Genomic DNA, 21,497 nt, shown 5'->3' with positions numbered 1-21,497 from the left:
GATCAGACCATGTGCTGGGCCTATTTCTCCTCCAGCAGCGAAGTTACAAGTGAGAGTCAGAACCAGAGACAGAAGCTGCATTTTCTATCTTTGCTGTTCTTTTCTTTCCCCTGGTGGGTGATGGTCTTGTTTTGCCTTCTAGCAAACAGGAACAGACTAACAGCAACAACAGCTCCAGCCCATCTCGAGTAAATGTCTTCCCTTTCCCCAAAAGGACAATTACCACCAAGTGTAAAACCATCTAAGAGACTGTCAAACGAGGGGCGGAAGTGTCTTTCTAAAAAAATTTCCCTGAGTAGATAGAAAGAGACAAGAGATGTTGTTAAAATGAAAGCCTTATTTAGTACTTTACATTTCAAACGCTTTACCTGTTTTTCTTTCTTTTATTAAAGGTTCAAACGGATTTCTAATGGTGTTTTCTCCATGGTACTCAACAGGCAGAGGTCTTTGTATATCAAACCCTGAACCTTGTTTAAAACTGTTTAATGTTGGTCAGTTACAGGCCTTTGACTCTTCGGGCCCATATATTGCACCCAAAAGCAGCGATACTCAGACTGAGGCTCGGGAGCTGCAAGTGGTTCTTTGCAGCACATATTAAAACACCGATTCAATTAACAACCGACCAATTCAAGTTATTGGCTAATCAAGATGCTTTTACTATGTTATTAACCAATTATAGAATAGCTGGTCAGTCAATTTGCTGTGAGAATATTATACACACATGCACGGTATATATATGAGAGAGAGAGAGAGAGAGAAACAAAATGAAACAATCAGTTCACGCTACTGTGGCTCTTTCTTGGCTCCTGGACCACTGAAGTCTGAGTATCACTGACCTGAAGTAACACAACGGGCCTTTAATCGAAAAGGATTGCTAAGTGGCTTTGCAAGCTATATGCATACTGCAAAGCACCTGCCGTTGAGCAAGGAAGGTACATGACGCACTGCATGCAGAATGAAGGAGGGAAATCTTCTGAAATCACATGAGGGGTGCCTCCATGGGGTCTTTCATGTCCACTCCCAATGCTTGGGCATGATTTGTTCAAGAGAATTCCTCCCACCCGTCCAGCATGAAAGATTAATCCAAACGGGAACAGGTGCAGAGACTGATGACTAGGATGATCAGGGGAATGGGCAGCCTACTTTAGGAGAGGAGGCTGAAAGAGCTAGGCTTGTATAGCCTAGCAAAACAAAGGCTGGGAGTGGATCTGATGGCTCTCTATGAATACACTGGGGGCAGGTGGGGCAGGTAACACCAGAAAGAGAGAAGAGCTATTGAAGCTATAGGACGATGCTGGCACAAGAACAAATGGGGATCAACTAGTCAGGGATCAATGGAGGCTGGAGAAGGTGGTTTCTAGCCATCAGAGGAGGGAGGCTCTGGAATAACCTTGCAACAGTAGCAGTGGGGGCAAACCACCAAACTTGTTCTAAATTGGCACTTGATACATTTATGAATGGGATGATCGCACAGAGTTGGCTGTGACAGCAAGGACTGGACTCATGGACGCAGGAGGCCCCCTTCCAGTCCCATGACCCTTTAACTCCCTTCCTGGACCCCAGTTTATCTGCCTCCAAAAGAATAAAGGGGTTGAGCTGACCCAGCTGGGGTCCGAACTGCGGTGCCAGGGAGTCCAGGGGTTCCAGCTGTGAGCTGTACAGCCTGATCCCATTCCTTTTTAGTGAAGTACAAAGCACTTGTACTTGGGTGTAGTTTTGTTGATCTTGGGCAGAAATCAAAGTGCCAATATTCCTCTTTATGTGGGGGGGAGGCAGAGGTTTTAAAACAGAGCGTCAGATTTAAAGATAGTGTTTCCAGATCAGTGTTCTGAGTTGGGGGTTTTTAAAAACAGACTCAGATCAGGAATTTGACACTGGATGGTCTGTTATTACCATTTCAGAAACTCCACTACGCAAAGTTCAAAGCAGACTCAAGAGGGTTTTACAGAGGGCTTAGAGCTGTGCTCTGGATTGGCATTACACAGGAAATCTGGCCATGGGGTGAACCCAAATGTATTTTTTCTTGTAGAAACAAAGCCAGGCAACAATGAACGTCTGTTTACATCATTAAGCATCTGTGTCCTCTTAAAAAAAAAAAATAAATAAAAATCAAAGATACAGCTTTGGTCCTGCCCAGTTGCAGTTCAAAGTGCTGGCAAATCACTACAGAAACAAAGAAATTTTCCAGAAACTGGCACAGAGAAGATGAAGGGTTTGTCCATCCAAGATGATTCTGACAAGCACCATCCTCTCACCTACCCATCCTTTTCCTTCCTTTGGACAAGACAAGTTATATCTAGAGGAAAGGAAATCCAACCAAATGAGCTAGAGTACACTCTGGAGCGAAGACGAAAGTGAGCACGAGAGAGAGAGATCTTCTTAGCCATTGATAACGTGACAGGGGATGGATATCAAACCTGTTTTCCAAGCTCTCATTTGTTCAAGTACCAACTGTGGCCCCAACCCTGCACAAGATAAAAATCACGATCCATGCATGCCTTGAGGAGTTAACAATCCAACAAACGGACAAGAAAGAAACTCTCAGTATAACAATGTGTTTCTCATCTGAAAGGCGACACTTCTAGCAGTTGGTAAATGCACAGCCCTTGTAATCCAATGTTCCCTTCACCAGCCACCTGGGTCAGACAAGAATATTTCTGGTCATTGACACAAACCCAAGCCTCAACGCATAGCTATTCCCTCTGCTCACCTACAACTTCACTATTATAGGCAGTGCTGGTGGCCTTATAGTCACCTGCTCATCTTCAAGCGGATATGGGCCATCCAGTGAATGCATCACAGGGACACTTTAGAAAAAAAAGGAAGACAGAAACCACAGTCCCGGGTCAGAAGAAGAACAGCGGAAAGCTAATAAACTAGAGACCGGGTGACAACCCGTCAGCTGGCTCATCCTAGCCAATTCCATAATACAAAAGTTATTAAATGCAACTGGTTGGCACAGTCATCTGGCTGGTTCCTCTGGTGTAGGCGAGCATATGCGGCAACCCCTTTACCAAGTTTCTCAGACACATTGAGATGTAGGCACTTGTCAAAGCAATCTATTTCAATCCAAAAATCCTCAGATTCAACTGCGCACATTTCTAAGAGGCAAGTTAAGTCCGCAGTATGAACAAACAAGCTAGTAAGAGTTTCCACTTTTGAACAAAAAGCTAACTCAAAAAACAGATGTGGGCCAAATTTTGTAACGGGGGGGAGGAGGGAAAAAGCAAGAGGAAATCTACACCTTCTTAGGAAAACTCCAGAGCCACATTCATCCCTGTTGTAACTCTTGACGCTGGTGAATTATCAGCTGAATGCTCTGAACCAGACAAAGAAAAACATCTGCAAATATCCTGGCCTCCTCAAAGCAGCAGTGGGTGGGCATAGCAGTCTTAGTTAGGCGACAGAGGTCAGGGGGGTTAACAGTGAACATAAAGCAGATTCTCAATCATGAGGCACCAGGAGTATGTATGGATCTGCCTCTGCAACACACAGAAACACGGTTAAACTTACTGGTCAGGCAGCAGAATTGAAGAAGGACTCGTGCTTCTTCTCCTTCTGACTTGATGAACTATTTAGGCCTCTATCATGCAAACTTTACTCCTGCAAGTAACGCCACTAACTCCAGAGGGAATACTGGGGAGGGGAGGGGGGCGGACAAAGACAAGGAGAAAAATGGTAAAGAAAGGCCGCTGACAGCAGCAGCTGGGATCCGCAGGTGGTCTTCCATTCAAGTACTAGTCAGGCCCCGGACTGGATCAGGTCCTTAAAGCTTTTAGAGTGAATTTAGTGGTGGTGAAAGATGCGAGATGGAGACTTCTGGAAACTGAGGCCACATCTACACTGTGGGCGCTCTAGTGTAGCCTCTTCCTACAGCAACAGAAGGGGTTTTTCAGTCGCAACAATTAATCCAGCTCTCCGAGCGGCGGTAGCTGGGTTGACCTAAGAATTCTTCCATTGACCTACACTGGGGGGTTAGGTCATCTTAACTATGGCGCTCAGGAGTGTGAATCTCTCACTGTTGTTATTATAGGTAGCTAGCTGGATCTAAATTTTAAGCATAGACCAGGCTTAAGGATGGAATTTTCAAAGGCCCCTAGGGAGTTAGGCAGCTGAATCTGCAGTTGAAAAATCCCAGTCTAATATTATTGTTTATTATTTGTGTTAGTGAAGCACCTAGGCATAGATTAGGAACTCGTTGTACTAGACACTGCACAGAAAGTCCTTCTAAGCCACACAACACGTATAATCCAGGCAGCCGCACGGCAAACCTCCCCTCTGGCCAAGTGCCTCGCCCATGACCTGGAAGGACAAATGGTGACAGAGTATTTCCATCCCCATGACCCCGGTGCAGAGCCTGCCAAGAATGATGTTGGCACCTGTCCACAAGGATTAACACTCAATGCTGCCACCTCACATAAACCATTGAACAATCAGGTTGTTCGGGTGACTACAGACCTGTTCTGGATTTGTAGGTCACCAGTTCAAAAAGTTCTTTACCCATTAGCAGACACCCACAGCTAGCCAGACCCCTCATCACGACAGAAATAGCAGCAATCCATACGCTGCTTGTTGATCCCAACGATTCTAGAGACACTATGTATTAATCTGATTAGGGGAGGCTTCACAGCTGGATCTGAGCTGACGCACAGTGTCCCTGACTTCATAGTCCCTTACACTGCTCCCCTTGATATAAAGTGCAAGACTGAAGCCTATCACTGGGTAAAATTCCCAGCGCCCTGACCAGGCGACAGCTTTGTAAATCTGCAAATTGATGTAAGTGTGTCTAACTCGCCCGAAAACAAAATGGCAAAATCTGAAAACAAAGATTTCATTTTTTTTTTAAAATGAGGAGTCCGGTGGCACCTTAAAGACTAACAAATTTACTTGGGCATAAGCTTTCGTGAGTAAAAAACCCACTTCTTCAGAGGTGGGCTCCTCGTTGTTTTTGTGGATACAGACTAACACGGCTACCCCTCTGATACTTCAAACATTGCGCCCTTCAAGGTTTTTAACATCAAAAAAAGTGCCCTCCACCCTTTTCTCTCTGTACCTTTGCAGAACACTTCATATCCTATAATAATCCTTCAGTTTACCGTGGTTGCATGAGGACTAGTTTTACGTTAGCGGGGCAGCTAATTGAGATAATCCCGACAGACCATCATGACACCAGCAGCGGTTTGGATGGCAAGATTTCTCCCCCTATGCAGCACCAAAGTGGGGTCCAACCCTGATGCAGCATCTGCAGCCTGACAGCAGGGGGAAAAAAAACCAGTTTGTCGATAAAAGCAGCCAACACAGCAGAAACACAAACAGCTAACACAGAGATCAAGAACATGGGAGCAGACTGTTAAAACAAACAAAAGGAAGCCTGGCGGTTTGGGCCACTCTCTGTTTGTTTGGGGGTTTGTTTGTTTGTTTTAAACAATTTGTTTCTCAAAGTGCTAAATGAGAGAACAAATGGAGACTGATGCCTCATGAAACAGCCACATTCTTCTTTCCCCCATCCAGATATTGGCTGGTCTGGAAAGGCCCATCAGATCCATAATTTCCATGGAATGGAGAAGCTCTACACGAAGCACGGGAGGGGGAAGAGAGCCCGATCTGTCTCCCCCCAAAAAAACCCTCTTCATATTACAGCACCTACCAACAAAGCGTGTGCCATAGATACCTCTCCACTGACTTCACCCCAGCCGATCGGCTCTTGTTCCGCTAACTAATGCTGAAATATTTAAACAGACTTCAATTCTGACACATCGCAAAGATGCAGTATGCCTGGCTGTACTTCATCTCTCTCATTTGTTTGGAGCTCCCCCACATCTCAGTCCCCGTTTACCTCCACTAACAAAAATCAGAAAACATCTGGCCATCACAGATACAACCACTAGGATACCAGGCCTTAGAGATGCGTCCTCAGAGCAAACTCCTTTGAAATATGAGGCAGCCAGAAAGGATCACAGAGCATTTACTTGTGCAATTTACAAGGCCCCCAAGCTACATGAGAAGAAACATGCAGGTGAAAGTAGATTACACAGAAAATCCCATCCTTGAAATCTAGCTAAAAGCTTTGGGTATTGCGGCAGAAGACCCAGTTACACAGGGAAAAGGCAAAGATGCATTCAAAAGAAACTTACAAGCCCATTCTTCCTGGGACTTCATCTCCGCCCGGGTACTGCAGGAGGCTGTGTGGCAGTCACAGGGAGCAACTTCAAACACATATGTTCCCTATTTATTACTTTTAGGCCCCTCCTCCTCAGTGTCTCATTGCACCTCCTTCCACAGAAGCCAGTTGGTTGGTTTGAAGCTTCCTCCCACCTTCCAAGACGGAACTGCATTCCAGCATCAACCAGCTGGCCTGCCCACTTGCTCCTCCCAGGCCAGGAGTCAGATCCCGCCCACACTATTCTTGAACTCCAGCACTTAGCCTTACCGACTTCCCACGGGGACCTGCTTCTGCTAGTGTCACTGGAAACTTTTCCAGTCCCACAACAAAAAGGTAAGGTACCAAGACCAAAAAAATCCACCATACGAAAACAGAGGCGTTCTATTGCGTCTCAACTCCGTAAACCCCATACGGATACAATCCATTTCCCCTTTATCACTGAAATGCAGCCATCTCTTGGGTGGAACGTGGCAGCTGCTTCACAACAAACAGCAGCTTACACAATAGCTTAGAAGAGGAAGCGAATAAGCCTGTAGCCTAATAAAGTTGCAAGGGATTTGTGAGTAAGTGGAATTACATACATTTGAATTCACACAGGAGTTAAATGATACTCTGCACTTTTATAACACCCTTGTCAGAGGATCTCCAAGAGCTTTCTATACTTAATGCATTAATGCCTACCCCGGGGCTGCTGAGACGAGTATTACCCCTCTCTTTGCATCTAGGGAAATGGAGGAACAGAGCTAATAAGTGACTTGCCCAGGTCATACAGGGAATCCGGGGAGAAGCCAGGAACAACACACAGATCTCCTAAACTAAGCCCTGGGCTATCAAGAGAGTGTTCCCTGCTCTTGCCAAAAATGCCATCGGACCTTTAGTGACCACAAAAGGAGAACGGCCTCTTTTTCACATCCGGCGCAAGGCACAAGCTGTCAAATTGATCCTTTGGGACAGAGTTCTGGACTCACGGGGTGTGACTGACACTTTTATTCACCCAAACACGTAGCGGTTCCTCACCTGATCCCTCCCTTGAAGTGGGAAGGCATCAGTGGCTGCTTGTGTATTTCAGGCACCTGGACAGACCCTCCTTCCTAACCAGCAAGAACTTTCTTAATCTTGGAGATTTCCCTTACCACCCCCCACATCCTTTAATGAATCTCAAAGCCATCTGGTATTCATGGAGCACAGAGCAAGCCGAGCTGGTATTTGTGGAGTACCGGGAACATCTTTCCCCACACGGATGCCTCTACCTCCATCCAGTTTCTTTGCAGGGAGTAGCATATACTGCCCCTTCATTGACTGTAAACTCTTTGGGGCAGGGACAGTCTATTACTCTGTGTACAGCACCAAACACTAGAGGGCCCCAATCTTGGCTCGCCCTAGGCTCTACCATAATAGACATAAGGATTAATAAAAACAGCAATGGGAGACAACCTCTGTGCATCCAATCCTTGATTTTCACGATATCCTTTTGTCCTATTAAAGAGCCCCAAATTTAACTGAGCTCCCAGCCCTCACCCTCAAGTCATTCTCTTTACAGAGACCTGGCATCCACAGACACTAGTCACTGACCTGGTTTACTGGCTCGGCGAAATCTGGGCTAACGGCCCACTGCTGACTATAGTCACCTGTGCAAATGACTAGTAAAAGCTTCAATACCCACAACTGTGCCTCCCTATTAGTCACTCTGGTTTTATGTAGTCAGCTTTTGTAACATTCAGGAAAACTCCCTTCCTTCTGCAGGGCATTAACAGTTTCACACCACTTCCACTTAATGACTCAGTATCACAAGTCTCAGACGCTAACTAGGCACTGAATGAAGTGGAATCACCTCACACCCTCCTTTCACTTCCCCAAGAGAGTTTCTTGCTACAAACTTTGGTCAAGTTTCTCTTTACAAGCAGAAACCTTCCTAGACAAATGGCACAGCTACCCGGACTGAAAACATGGGTCATAAGGATTTCTACAGGAGACGAAGAGGCTCAGCTCAAGCAGGATCTGAGCCTTATTGAGGAAAAAGCAGGAATTCACTATCCTTTCGGGCCAGCATTTTCAAAAGCACTGGTGTTTGGCTTAAGCCTGCTTCCAATGAAGTAAATGGGAGTTTACTAGAGATGTATTTTTACATATATACATGAAATATTAGTATATTACCACCACCACGCTCTTACACAGGGCTTTTCATCAGCATCTCTCTTAAGAGCCATAAGATAAGGTACTGCCATCCGATTATTCAACCTTGGAATAAGCGCTCCCCTTGCAAACTTCTACCTCATGTTTTTTCTAAAACATTATGTTTTAGGAGTTATTTGGGGCAAATGCGATAGCCACAATGGTCCCTTCTGGCCTTGGAATCTGTGAATCCAGGGTGATTTTTGCAAGAGGCAAGGGAAAAGGTTAGCTTTGCCACCATCAAGTAGATTTTGTACCTCAGCGGCTGAACTTTCATGATCGTTTTGCCCAACTGGTCTAAACTTTCCCCTACCCTGCCAAGAAGCCAGCTTTCCCCTTGCTGCTCCCCGCTCACTGCTAGATACCAAACTGTGCTCCAGTTAGAGCTACATTCCGCAGCCTGCTGTCCTAACGCAGGTCACATTCCCTTTATCTCTCTGCCTTGTTTAATTAGTCAGCCATTAACCAACACTTTTAGCAGCCCTGGATAAATAACACACCAGCCAGAGCACTCCTTCCTGCCAGCATACACCCAAGAGTTAAGAGTTTTGCCCCTGGCTAAGAGTTTACCACCACCTTCACCGAAAAAATTAAAAAGATCAGGAGGCAGAGAGAGTTTGATTGCAAGAAAAACAGTGGGTTGACAAAAAACTTGGTTCTTCAGGATCAGATATAACCCGGAAACAGGCTGCTTTGGGGTTTTATACATTGGTAGGTACGTTTTCTGCTATAAGTACGGACAAATTATAAATAGATCAACATGAAGCTCAAAAAACGACTCCAAAACCAGATCTGCATTATCCTGATTTAGGCACACTGGTCAGAGTAAGTTCTCGCTCCCCCCGACCCTTTACCAAAAGGAAACAAAAAAACAGCTTTATGCACTTTGCACGCTTACCTCTGTTTTTAAACCCATTCTGTTTTCTGAAAAGAACATCGGAGCTCAATGGTGTAGTAGTTAAAAAAAAAAAAGGGGGGGGGGTGAGCTAACCTAAACTAAACCTCGTGTTCCCCAAATGAGAAGTAGGTAAACTCAGTTTACCTATGACTATACCACTGCTGCTTCTCATGGCTGTGAAAAGGAGTTCTTTCTATTGTGGCAACATCTACGAGATGATAATGGACCACAGCCCCATTGCGGTCGGCACCATACAAACCCAGAACAAAAAGACCAACAATCTCTGCCCCACTGAGCTTACCAAGAAATCCTACCAGGCATAATATCAGGTCAGCTGAACCAGCGATAGACAGAAGGTGCCTCAGAGAAGACAAAGCTCCAGCAGCCAGAGCTAGCCGTAGTTAAACCTGTGGAGAAGTCTGTCTAATTAAATGTTATACAAAAAACACACCAAAAAGACAGGTCTGACCTCCAGAACCTTGTCCACGCTCTGGCTCTCAGCTAAACCGGTAGGAAACCCTTTGTAAGTTTCTCTACACAAAGTCAACGTGTGTTACGCTTGCAGTGATAAGACCAAATAGCAAGGACAAAGAAGGTTCACTGAAATCATGTCATAATAAAATATTAAGTTATATCAGAGGCACATACCACCTCCCCATCCCCCTTCTACCAAAAGCTGAAGAGGAAAACATACACAATGCGGCCTTGTTAGCATTTGACTGTCACTCTGGGGACCTGAGCTCTGTTCCCAGTGGTTCTACTGGCTTGCTGGGTGATGTTGGGCAAGTCACTTCACCCCTCAGTGCCTCAGTTTCCCCATTTGTAAGATTGGGATAATGGTATCGGCCTCCTTTGCAAAGCACTTTGAAATCTGCTGATGAAAAGTGCTATAAAAGCTATGCATTATCAACAATTTAACTAAACCTTAAACACCCATCAACGCAGCTGTCCAAAAGCCCTGGCACCCAAGTCCTTGCAAGGCTGTCACTACATTGAGGGTTACTTTGAAGATTCAGGACCCATTCTATAGTCCTTAAGCAGCTAATCCAGGGGTTCTCAAACTGGGGGTCATGAGGTTATTACATGGGGGGTCACGAGCTGTCAGCCTCCACCCCAAACCCCGCTTTGCATCCAGCATTTATAATGGTGTTAAAATATATAAAAACATTTTTTTTAATTTATGAGGGGGGGTTGCACTCAGCGGCTTGCTGTGTGAAAGGGGTCACCAGTACAAAAGTTTGAGAACCACTGAGCTAATCAGTTCTGAGACATGGCCTTCTGTAAACCAACTGTCCGCAGAGTAAAACTGGGATGACACTTCAAACAGGCCACCCCCCTTTCCCTGATCTGAGTGTCAGCAAAATTTTATTTCAAAACCATGTTTAGAAGGGAAAGTTATTTCTTCACAGAACAGCAAGGTAATTCAGGGCAAACCACAACATATCAACCTTATATGAAGAGGCTGCTAAGAATATTTAATAACCACAGAAGGAGTTTGGCATGAAAAAGATCTACCCAGTTGTCTTGAGTTTGCTCCTGGAATTTTCACTCCAAATATCAGTCTACTTAAGTTCAATGGCATTCAAACTCTATTATGCTGCAGGCAAAAAAATATTTTTTCTGGAGAGTAATGACAAAAAAGAAAGAAAAGGAGTACTTGTGGCACCTTAGAGACTAACCAATTTATTTGAGCATAAGCTTTCGTGAGCTACAGCTCACTTCATCAGCTACAGCTCACTTCATCAGCTACAGCTCACTTCATCACTTCATCACTTCATCAGCTCACTTCATCAGCTCACGAAAGCTTATGCACAAATAAATTGGTTAGTCTCTAAGTTGCCACAAGTACTCCTTTTCTTTTTGCGAATACAGACAAAAATGAAGGGTCTCAGAACAAAGATAACCACACTTTGGTCATCTGTAGTCTTTCATCCAAGGATCTCAAAGCCCCCTTTTCACAAATTTCACCCAATGCTCCCAAAACATACCACTCCCAAATCTCCTCTTCTCTGTTGATCCCAAAGATCACCATCAATTGATGGTGATAGGCTGATGTTTTGTGACATCCACATAAAAAAAAATCTGATCCCAAGAACAGTCACTAAATTTTTCCGATCATTGACTCAGACATACGAACAAGCCTTCCTATACAATCAACCTAAAAGCAGGTTGCAGCTGGAACTGAATGTAGTGTGCATACTGGAGGGTTCATTTTTAAAGATTTAAAGATACTTGTCCTGTATCAGACAGACAGTCAGCTCTTGTTTTACCTCTGCTGTTGAGGAGGGGACACGAAAGGGAAAACTTTCCCCAGCCATCCCCAATTTTATCAGGGATAACAAAAAAAACCCAAACACCTGGGCAGCTCAGATTGTCACAAAAGTAAGGCTGAGGTGGTTTTTGTTTTGTTCTTTTTTTTACTTTAGCGTGGAAGAAAACGGAACCCGCACCCACATCCCAGACAGGAAATATATTCTGCAGAAAAAAGGGACAGATACAAGTGCCATATTCCCTTTGGAAAGTCCCCCACCCACCTCCCAAAAGCCAGCTTGCTAACAGGTGTCCATTTCTCCTGTCTTCAAGGCGGGGAGACTCTCCTTGTTCTTCCAAGCTTTTGAAACACGGCCACCCCCAGCTCCAATCAGCAGGAGACAGTTCAGAGTCAACTCTCCCTTCCGAAAAACGCCCTGTGTTGAACTCAGCATAAAGCAACCAGGCAGCAAACCACTCACCTTCACCATCCTTCTGCTAACGAGCCGGGGGCGCAGGAAGAGCCCTAACTCAGAGCACAGGAAAAAATAATGCCGGGGGGGAAAAAAAAGGTTGATAAAAATAACCAATTCCTCCCCCCCCTCCAGAGGAGATTAGATTTCCTTCTTTGCTCTGTTCCTTGATAGAGAAGGAGGCTGGTGGTTTAGTCGCTAACTCAGCTGCTCCTGACCTCAGCTTGCTTGCATGCATGGCGTCAGTTTCAGCAAGACCCAGATTTCTGACCTTGCTAACTGTGAGGCGCCTCCCCCCACATCAGTAGCAATTGGTCTGCACTGGGGATCAGGGAGTGTGTATGGTGGGGGGGGGGGCATAGCACCACCTACTTCTTGGCAAGCGAGCTGCTGCATTGGGAGTAGAGGACAGGGAAGGAGCAGCTGGGATTGTGTTTCTCTGCTAGACCTTAGGGGTTGTGTGCGTTCCGATTTATGAGAGAGGAGGTGGATGAGGTAATCTCTTTTATTAGACCAACTTTCGGGATTTAATAACGCACCCATCACAACAGTAGCTGGTGTAATGAGTCAGCCAAGACTAATGTTCCCTCTAATTTTTGAGGGACCGTGTTGCAAAAAATTTCTTCTGTGCAAATTTTTGGGTTTCTGTGCAAATTTCTGTGCGTGCGGTGTTTCACCGTGTGCGTGGGGTTTAGGATCTGTGTGCGCGGGCACACGCGCACAGCTTAGAGGGAACAGTGGGCAAGACCAGCCCCTCAAGCCACCTTTTCAACCCAAAGACACCCACCCCAAGTGGCAGCCCTGCCTGCCTGCCTGCGTGCGTGTACTCTGTTTGGTCAGTTTCTAGTCTGTCTTTCGCAGACCCCTTCGACAGCATCCATGGACCCCCCCTGAGGTCTGTGACCAGAGGTTGAGAGCCACTGCTGTAGCAGCAATCATGCACAAACAAAAAGAGAGAAGACTTAGATGTGACCTGATCCTCCGCCTCACCCCCACCCCAAATCCCTCTGATGGTAGAGCTCCCCAGTTACCTCTAGCTTTCCTACCTAACAAGATTTTATTAAAAGAAGGCACAAGTATTATATTTAACCCACCTCACCCCTTTCGTCCAGTCACACAGTTACATGATATGATCTGTGCGCGCACAGAGTGTGTGGAATGGGGTTTTAGTAACACGGTATTTCCTCCAGTCCCTCACCCCCCACAGGTTCTCACTTTCCACTCTTATTCTGCAGTCCCACCCCCTCTTATCAGAGGAGAGGAATGGGCAGCTCCCCATAGCAACCAAATAAGAGTGCCTATTTCTCAGCCCAGGGAGTCTGTTCCCTGCAATGGACACAATGAAACCGGACTTTCCTTCCCTTCCTCATCTTGCAGTTACACTTCACTAGGCTGCCAGCCACAGAAACTGAACCTAAGGCAAAAAATCAGAGAACTAGAGCAGCATTAACTCCTTCGCACAAGGAACCAGCGTGCAAAGGGAGAATGGCTTCCAATACCAACGACGACCCGCGTAACTGAACGCCAGCCACCTCTCAAAATTGGAAACTCTCCCTTCAGGTTAACAGAAAACAAAACAAGTCACGTTTTATCTCAGGCCTTGACAACCTTCCTACATGTTCCAGGCATTAATTACGGTCGTTTTACTATGCAATAACCTGACAGGTAGCAATTTAACAGGGTTTTTAAAAAAAACAAAAACAAAAAAAAAAGCCCCTAACTATCTGGGACTGAAAGCACATCCAGATCTGGTAGAAATCAGGAAGAGCGATAGCTTAATAAAATGAAAAGGTCAGCTGGACTCCCACATCCCCCTGTCCGCTGGATTTGGAAGGGCAAGGGTTAAAAAGCAAAGCCAGCAAGAACTGGAGCAAGAACACAAGAAGATTTGAGCCTGCAGCCAATGAAACAGCCAACGTTTGAAACAAAGCAGCCAGTCACGGGCTCCAGTCAGTGGATCAGGATCAAAAGAGGAGGAAGGAGGGAGGGCAGAGGACGGGGCAACCCAATGTAGGGCCAGCTTGAAAACCCAAAAGGGGAAAAATTCCTCCAGGAAAAGCTGGCAGGTTCCCCCCACCAGCACCGCAAGCAGCTGCTCGCCCAACAGCTGTCACTAGTGGGGTATTTCCCTACTCGGCAAATGGACCCCCATAACAACTGACTTACAAAAACAGCAATTCTAAAGGACCCCCGCCCCCCCGGGCAATAAATTCAGCAGCCACACAGGTCAGTCCCTGACACTTTTACAAAACCAACCCTATGGCACCTCTACCACTTTTCACCTGATCTCAAAAGACTTTATCAGCCTCAATCATTAAAGCCTAGTAACACCCACAGAGAGGGATTTTAGATATTTGAGAGAAAGGGAAACTGAGCCACACAACCGCGAAGTGGTTTGTCCTTTCCATACTAGTATCTATGAATACCTATCTTATTCAGGTTTCAGAGTAACAGCCGTGTTAGTCTGTATTCGCAAAAAGAAAAGGAGGACTTGTGGCACCTTAGAGACTAACCAATTTATTTGAGCATGAGCTTTCGCGAGCTACAGCTCACTTCATCTTATTCACTACCCTAAGAAATCAGAGGATGGTCTGCGAACAGAAGCCAGAAACCCCAGTTTGATTCAGAGCAAGGGGTTCCCAAATAGTCTACGTCGCAGTGTTCCAAACCCTTGCGATTTTATGCATTTTTCCCTCAATGCCCCAGCTCCTGGAGTGCCTAAGAATCACAGCTTTCCCCGGGATGGGAGGGAAGAGAACAACCAAGCAACCCTCATGGTTAAGGAGAAAAGCTTGAAAAACCTGACCCCTAGAGATCTCAACACCAGAAAGCAAAGAGCAAACAAAATCAAGCCAAGTAAATTAAGTCAGACACGTGATATTTGAACCCATGGGGGATTGGCAGTAATGCTACAGAAGCCTGGACCACCACACATTAGTACGAGATTATTCCGTGGCCAAATCCTTTCTTGTACAGGATAGACTCCCTGTGCCTCTACTCAGGAGCATAATATCCCTGTTGCAATTACTGCACTTGCTTCCATGGAAGGATGTTTATTGTATTTTTAGGTTTGTAAAAGACACCACTGCCAAATTGCTCTTTTTATAGCACTTTTAATCCATAGGTCTCAGGGTGCTTTACAAGGGAGTCAAGTACCATCACCTTAATTTTACAGATGGGGAAACTGAGGCACAGAAAAGGGACGTGACTTGCCCAAGGTCACCCAGCAGGTCAGTGGCACAGCCATGAACAGAACCCATTGTCTCCTGGGTCCCAGTCCAATGCTCGATCCGGTAGGCAACACTACCCCTTGGGACCCCACAACCAGCCAGTTTCACCAGGGAGCTTGGTTTGGAAACCTCTGGATTAGAGCATACTCCTTTCTTTCCTCAGGGGGTTCAAGTCTCCCTTAGATCTGGTCTACACTTACAAATTTTGCTGGCATAGCTGTTGGTTAGGTGTGCTATTCTTTGCTGATAAAGTCGTGCAGGCAACTGCCTTAGTGTAGACAAAAGTTATACCAGCATTGAAGTCTTCACCAGTGTAAACGGAATCTAAACTAAGAGGGTTTGCTGACATAGCTAAGTGTAAACAAGGCCTTAATGAAGCTCTACACAGATTTTAGCTTATGATCTTAAAATAAGAAAAAGATGGAAGCCAAAGTTAAGATGCTTAAATGATAAAACCTAGGCCAGATTACCAACAAGGTGAATTAAACCCCCTCCAAAAACCAGGAAATTTAGAGCCCATATTTAATAAACTTGCCTAACACTTGGCCTTTGATCTCATGGTTGTCTAAAGCTTCTTTCTGCCCATCTGTCCTTGGCACACAGGAAGTAAACCAAGAATGACACTGTCTGCCACTCTAATTGGCCAATCCTATGAGGTGGTGAGTACCCTGTTTCCATTGATTTAGGGGGGAGAGGGAGGCTGAAACTGCTTGAGTCCTTGCCAGGTCTGGCTCTAAGCTTATATGCAAGGCTTCCAATATTAAAATGTTTCAATGTTATGAGGTCTGTGTCCATATTCAGGTTTTTTTTGTTGGGTTGTTTTGTTTTTTTAAATGTTTGAGCTAACAGGAAATGTCCATGGATTGGCCCAATTAGCTGGTGTATCCTGTAAACAAAACCTGGACATTTCTTTAGCATCGCAAATTCATTGTGTCCATCTGTGCAAGCCATCCATGTAGGTAAACACATCTGAGAGAATCACTGCAATATGCAGGAGTTTAAGCTTTCAATTCCCCACCCTCCCTCAAATGCATTAGAAAGTCCAGAAGGGGGGGTGGGGGGGGGAACGGCAGCATTGAGGTCTTATCAGCACAAAATGAACTCTAAGGAAATCCTGAACAGCAAACCCAGCAGGACTGTTTCAGTACAAATGTGAAAAAAAGTCTTATTCAGTGGTGCTCCAGTCCCATCTCAACAACAAAAATGACATTTTTAAGGCAGCTTAAATCAGACAATTGCATTTGATAAACTGAAAATAAAGCGTATTTTGAAGACTAGACAACATCCAAAACTTGTAGCCTACAAGACCTGGATCTTATGTTAAAAACAAAAACAAAAAAAAACCAGAAGTTTGTTGTTTTTTTTTAAAATGGGGAACATGTATTTGGGCACATTAATCATCTGTCATGATTTGCAAGTTGACAGTTCCCTTCCCATTTATAAAAAGAAAAGGAGTACTTGTGGCACCTTAGAGACTAACCAATTTATTTGAGCATGAGCTTTCGTGAGCGAGCTGTAGCTCACGAAAGCTTATGCTCAGATAAATTGGTTAGTCTCTAAGGTGCCACAAGTACTCCTTTTCTTTTTGCGAATACAGACTAACACGGCTGTTACTCTGAAACTTCCCATTTATATTAATTTTCCTCTTATTATATTTTGATCCATCAACAGTCACACCACCACTGGACTGTTTAACTGTTACTTGGAAGCATTCCCAGAATCACACTGGAAAGATGGGGGGATCCAAGAAAAATCATTTTCAAATGAAAGCCAAAACTCCTGCACTTCAAGAGCGAGAGGGAAAACAACCCACTATGAGCCAATCTAGTCTGGCACTACTTGTGGAGCTTGAGAGACTTAAAAGCCAGGGACATCTGAACAGGTTATTTTTGAGAGAGCATCTCCCGGCAGGATGAGGTGTAAGGAAGATGTGCTTAAGCTCTAGCAGCCTCCGAATACTCCAAGAACGAACGTGTATTTCAGGAAGGCAGCTGGCACTGTGCAAGCAGGGATCTAGAAGCGTCAGGAAAGCAAGGGGACATCGATCCCTTTCATATCTAGGTTACAAAATCAAATTCAGCAAGGATCAGCAGGGACTGGAAGTTGTTGCAATCTAATGGCTGTTCATATGCAGACATGAAGGAAACAGGTGGGTTTGGGCCTATTTCTTAAATGACAGGTGTCCATTGTCCGTAAGAGTCCGTACACTGCAGCTGGGAGCTGTCATTCCCAGCTCAGGTAGATGTACACACTACTCAAGAGAAGGACTACAAGTAACAGGATGGCCACAGTGCCACAGGCTAGCCACCCAAGCACCACCTCTTCCAAGATCCAACTTACATGCCTGGATGGCTAGCCCAAAGCCACCATTAGAAAGGACCCTTCCGCTGGCGCTCCCAGGAGAAAGAGACCTAAGCTGAAAGGCCCAGGGAGGGGGACAACCTGTGTTCAGCATTTAAGCATGCTGGTGTGTACACAGGAGGGACACTTGCATGACCCTGCCCCGGCACGGGCTGTGTTTAGGAACACACTCGGAGAATTCCCTTTTACGTCTCAACAAGGGGTGGGAGAGGAGACAGGGGCACAAAGAGGGAAAGCGCCTTGCCCGTGGTCAGATAGCCGGTAAGCCACAGAACTAGGGAGAGAACTGACCAGTGTCCTATTCACTAATAATGTATAAAAACATCGCCAGCATGGCTTAACCAGACTCCACTTTACTCTCACCCCGCTAATGATGCGTTTTGCAAATCAGAACTATATACGTCAGTCCAAAGAGAATGCAGATATTATAAAGATTCCATACTTTCTGTGCCGTAATATAGCACGTGTCTACACTAACTTTTGTCAGTAAAACGTTTTTTCCCCAACACTCCCGACTGATAGAAGTACCGGTGTGGACAGCCCAATATTGGCATGGGATGCTCTCCCGCTGACGTAGCTACCGCCGCTCGTTGGGGGTGGTTTAATTGAGCGGCTACACGGAAGACCTTACAGTGGCACAGACGCAGCGGTACAGCTGTGCGGTCTCTAGTGTAGACACAGCCTAAGTCTTGGGACCACAATTTATGTAGCGATCGTAATATCATCTGGCCTCAGCCTAGGGTTGCTAATAAGGCTCGTTATCTCAGACTCTGCTCCTCACATACAAAGCTATGCGGTCTTGATTTTTTATTAATATGATCCTTTGCTAAAGTCTTTCCTACCAAGTGGTATGTGTTTGCTTTGTAATTGCAGAGATTGATAACTGACTAGTCGGCTTCTTAATCAGACAGTCTGCATATCGGCTGGTAAATTCTGGCCTTAACGTTAGCTGGTTTTTTAAAATTGGTGTTTAAACCAACACTAGATGCCCTCATTAAAGTCAAAGCCCCAATCCATTGCTCCCTCCCTTGCCTTCAGTTACATTCATCAGCAAATATTTGAGTTGTGAGGGCCACGGCAGCCATGAGGACACTTCCAGCAGCAGGGTGTCCCTTAGCATCACAATGGCTCAGTACTCACGGAGAAATAGCTGCTGGCAATTCAGTAGAAGCCTGGTATTTCTTTGGGTATCTCCCATCCCAGGGGTGCCCGCACCTATCCTGGCTAAGATCCACGCCACAGACAGATAAACTTGGGAACAAAGAGATGGAAGCGGAGCTAGGAACTCCAAGAATTCGAGAGCCTGCGTTCCTGTTGTGCCACGATACACCAAGGAGACCCCCCCTGCCCCCCGTCACAGAAGTTTCTGTGAGGAGAAGGCATTCAGATTTTGCAGGTGTTCATAAGTGTGGGCTAGTGGCTAAAGCAATTAACTGGCAATTGTCTCAAAGGGTGCAGAGTGGAGACCTAAATGATGCATCACAATGTCAAAAGGATTACCGTTTAAGTGATCCTCCCAGATAATTTCACAACCCAACATCCCCAGGCAGGAAGTGAAAAAAGGGGGCACAGGTAGCCACCAGCATTTTGACCACCATGCTGCTCAAGGCAGGTCGACACAACGTTGTGGCAGCACTGTCCTTGGCAATTCACTTCATCTCCTTGCCTTCAACTTCCCTTCTGTAAACGTGCTCCTGGTAAATATTTATATTAGGGTAGCAACCAAAGGCTGCAATTGGGATGAAGAGAATACTCCCCCCCGCCCCCAATCTCAACGGGGGCTAGTGAGGTTTCACGTTTGTGAAGTGCTTTGAGATCCTTTGATGGAAAGTGCTCCTATGCACGAGGGCATTACAGTAGGGACCGGCGAGCGCTTAGCTCAGCACAGAGCCAGCAGCATTCAGATCTGTCCGTGCGAGCTCACACCAGGCCATGCACCGTGTAACTCATACGGACGCTCCCCATGTTGCCAGCGGAGGTTGAGCAATCTGCCGAGGTTGCTCTATGGGTCCCGATACAGCCATGATGTCCCACATGAGAATATCACCCTGACTGCAGAGGTCATCAGTCTCGCACGAGGAGACATTAACGCCATCGTTCGTGCCCCAAGAGCGTTGGGAATATGCTTGCACAGAACTTTTGTGCACAAGAGCCTGCTGATTTCGACAAGCTGGAGCCTGTAGCAAGTATGCTTCCAACTCTCTCCAAAGACGCATGCAGACCTGGGGATGTATTTTAAAAAAAAGCTTTACTTTATCAGCAGCCAGAAACAGCAATCGAATCCTCCGTGGACAAATCTAAAGGGAAAATGACTTCAGGAGGACTTAACGGGTTTTAAAAAAAACACAAACAAACAGGACAATAAATTAATTTAGGCTCAGTACTTGGCCTCCTTTGACATGGGGCGGAAGTGAACGTCATGTGGCATATGGCCAAATGGGCAGGGCATCAGGAGTTTCCTATCTCAGCTCTCTTCCTGACTCGTTGCAACACCTCCTCTGTGTCTCAGTTTCCCCCGCTGAAAAGCATAGCGCTGCCTTACCTACTGCAAGTCCTAGTTATACTGAAGCATGGTCTATACCGACAAGTTTCATTAGCATGGCTACGTCAGAGAGGGATGATTTTACTGACACAGCTATGCTGGTAGAAGCCCTAGGGTGGATACAGTTATATCAGCATCAAAGTGTTTATACCCAGCTTATGCCAGTTCCCCGAACCAACCTAAGCTGTATCGGCACTTTCACATGCATATAACTGCATCCACACCTGAGGATTTTGCCAGCGTAGAAAAGGCTTGAAAATCACCCCACTCTGACATAAGACTACCTAGGGGTGATTTCTATAAGGCTTGAGAAGGGCATTGCGAGAGACTGAATAGATATTTGCATGCACTTTCAGATCCTCAGATGAAAGGGAAAATATTTTAAAGAGCTACATAAAATGCTACGCTTCGTTAGTCTCATTAGCCCTGGCAAACCGCAAACTGACAGCAAAAAGCAACGCTGTACTGTGGGGACTTGTAACAGTTAGCACCGTGGCTTATTAACTGAGAGCTTGTTTTGGGGTCATCTGGCAATGTGCACTGATTTCACTTTCCTGTTCCTTTCTGGACAACTAGTCGCTCAGTTTTCCCTGTGGGCAAAGATCATCTACACAGCCTCCTGCTCTGCTAAATAACTAAGCTTCTTGCTGACTCTCAGAAAACACACAAGCCCCTTTCTGGAGTGCTTCGCATTAACACACAGTTAGAGTTCCCCCAAGCGATCCGCTCTGATGCAATCCGCTGCGGCTGTCTGAATTGTTGGACTGTGTACAGAGACAGGAACTGTTGGGTCTTCCCGAACCTACAGGCTTCCAGAGAATGTCACATTTCTTGTTGTGAATCCCCAGTAAAATAGTGGCAGCGAAGAGCCTGTATAAAGCACACTCAGCTGCACAGCACAGCTCAGATGCCGACACTCCTGGAGCCGAGGAGCGTGCGCGCTGCTCCCTCCTCTATAAAACAGCTCTGGGGAGTAAAGGATTTCACAAGTGACTCACATGCAGATCAAGGACATTGCTTCTGCGTGGGAAACCAGTTCTGATGCTAGGCCTGCCTCTTTCCAAGTCACTTCATAAAAAGGGGGAGGTACCAAAACCAGAGAAACCCAGGAGTAGAAACCTGCCATTAAGTCATCACCCTCAATTAAGGCTGAAGAATGACTGAGCAAATCAGCTGGGCCTTTTGGAGCGTGTCCAGACACGATGGGATAGAGAAAGCCTTTCCTTTTGATTTAGGGCTAGTCTACACTAGAAGCGAGGACCAGCACAGCGGCTCCGCTCTAACATGTCTGGTGAAGACGCTCTATGCTGACGAGAGAGAGCTCTCCCATCCGCATAATAAATCCGGGAGAAGCTCTCCGGCCGACATAGCGCTGGTCACACCGGCACTTAGGTTGGTGTAACTTACG

At 45.8% G+C, this 21,497-nt stretch overlaps 1 protein-coding gene across 4 annotated transcripts in view; it reads right to left on the bottom strand.

The window, feature by feature from the left end:
* The window catches only part of PAK4 (p21 (RAC1) activated kinase 4), a 93,536-nt gene that overhangs the window by 42,264 nt on the left and 29,775 nt on the right, over positions 1–21,497 (bottom strand). The window contains exon 1 of one of the 4 annotated variants that reach the window (XM_037884337.2): positions 11,966–12,220. The exons of 2 other annotated variants lie outside the window; for them this stretch is intronic. Coding sequence is in view for 1 of the 2 variants with exons in the window: in XM_037884336.2 (XP_037740264.1) it covers positions 6,135–6,159 (25 nt within the window). In the remaining variant the exon portion in view is untranslated. Of the gene's footprint in view, positions 1–6,134; positions 6,202–11,965; positions 12,221–21,497 lie in introns of those variants that run through there. One more of the 4 variants, XM_037884336.2, reaches the window with a different exon arrangement.

Source organism: Chelonia mydas, chromosome 23, assembly GCF_015237465.2.
Source record: "Chelonia mydas isolate rCheMyd1 chromosome 23, rCheMyd1.pri.v2, whole genome shotgun sequence".
Taxonomy (NCBI): Eukaryota; Metazoa; Chordata; order Testudines; family Cheloniidae; genus Chelonia; species Chelonia mydas.
This window is presented reverse-complemented; position numbering and strand designations above follow the sequence as displayed.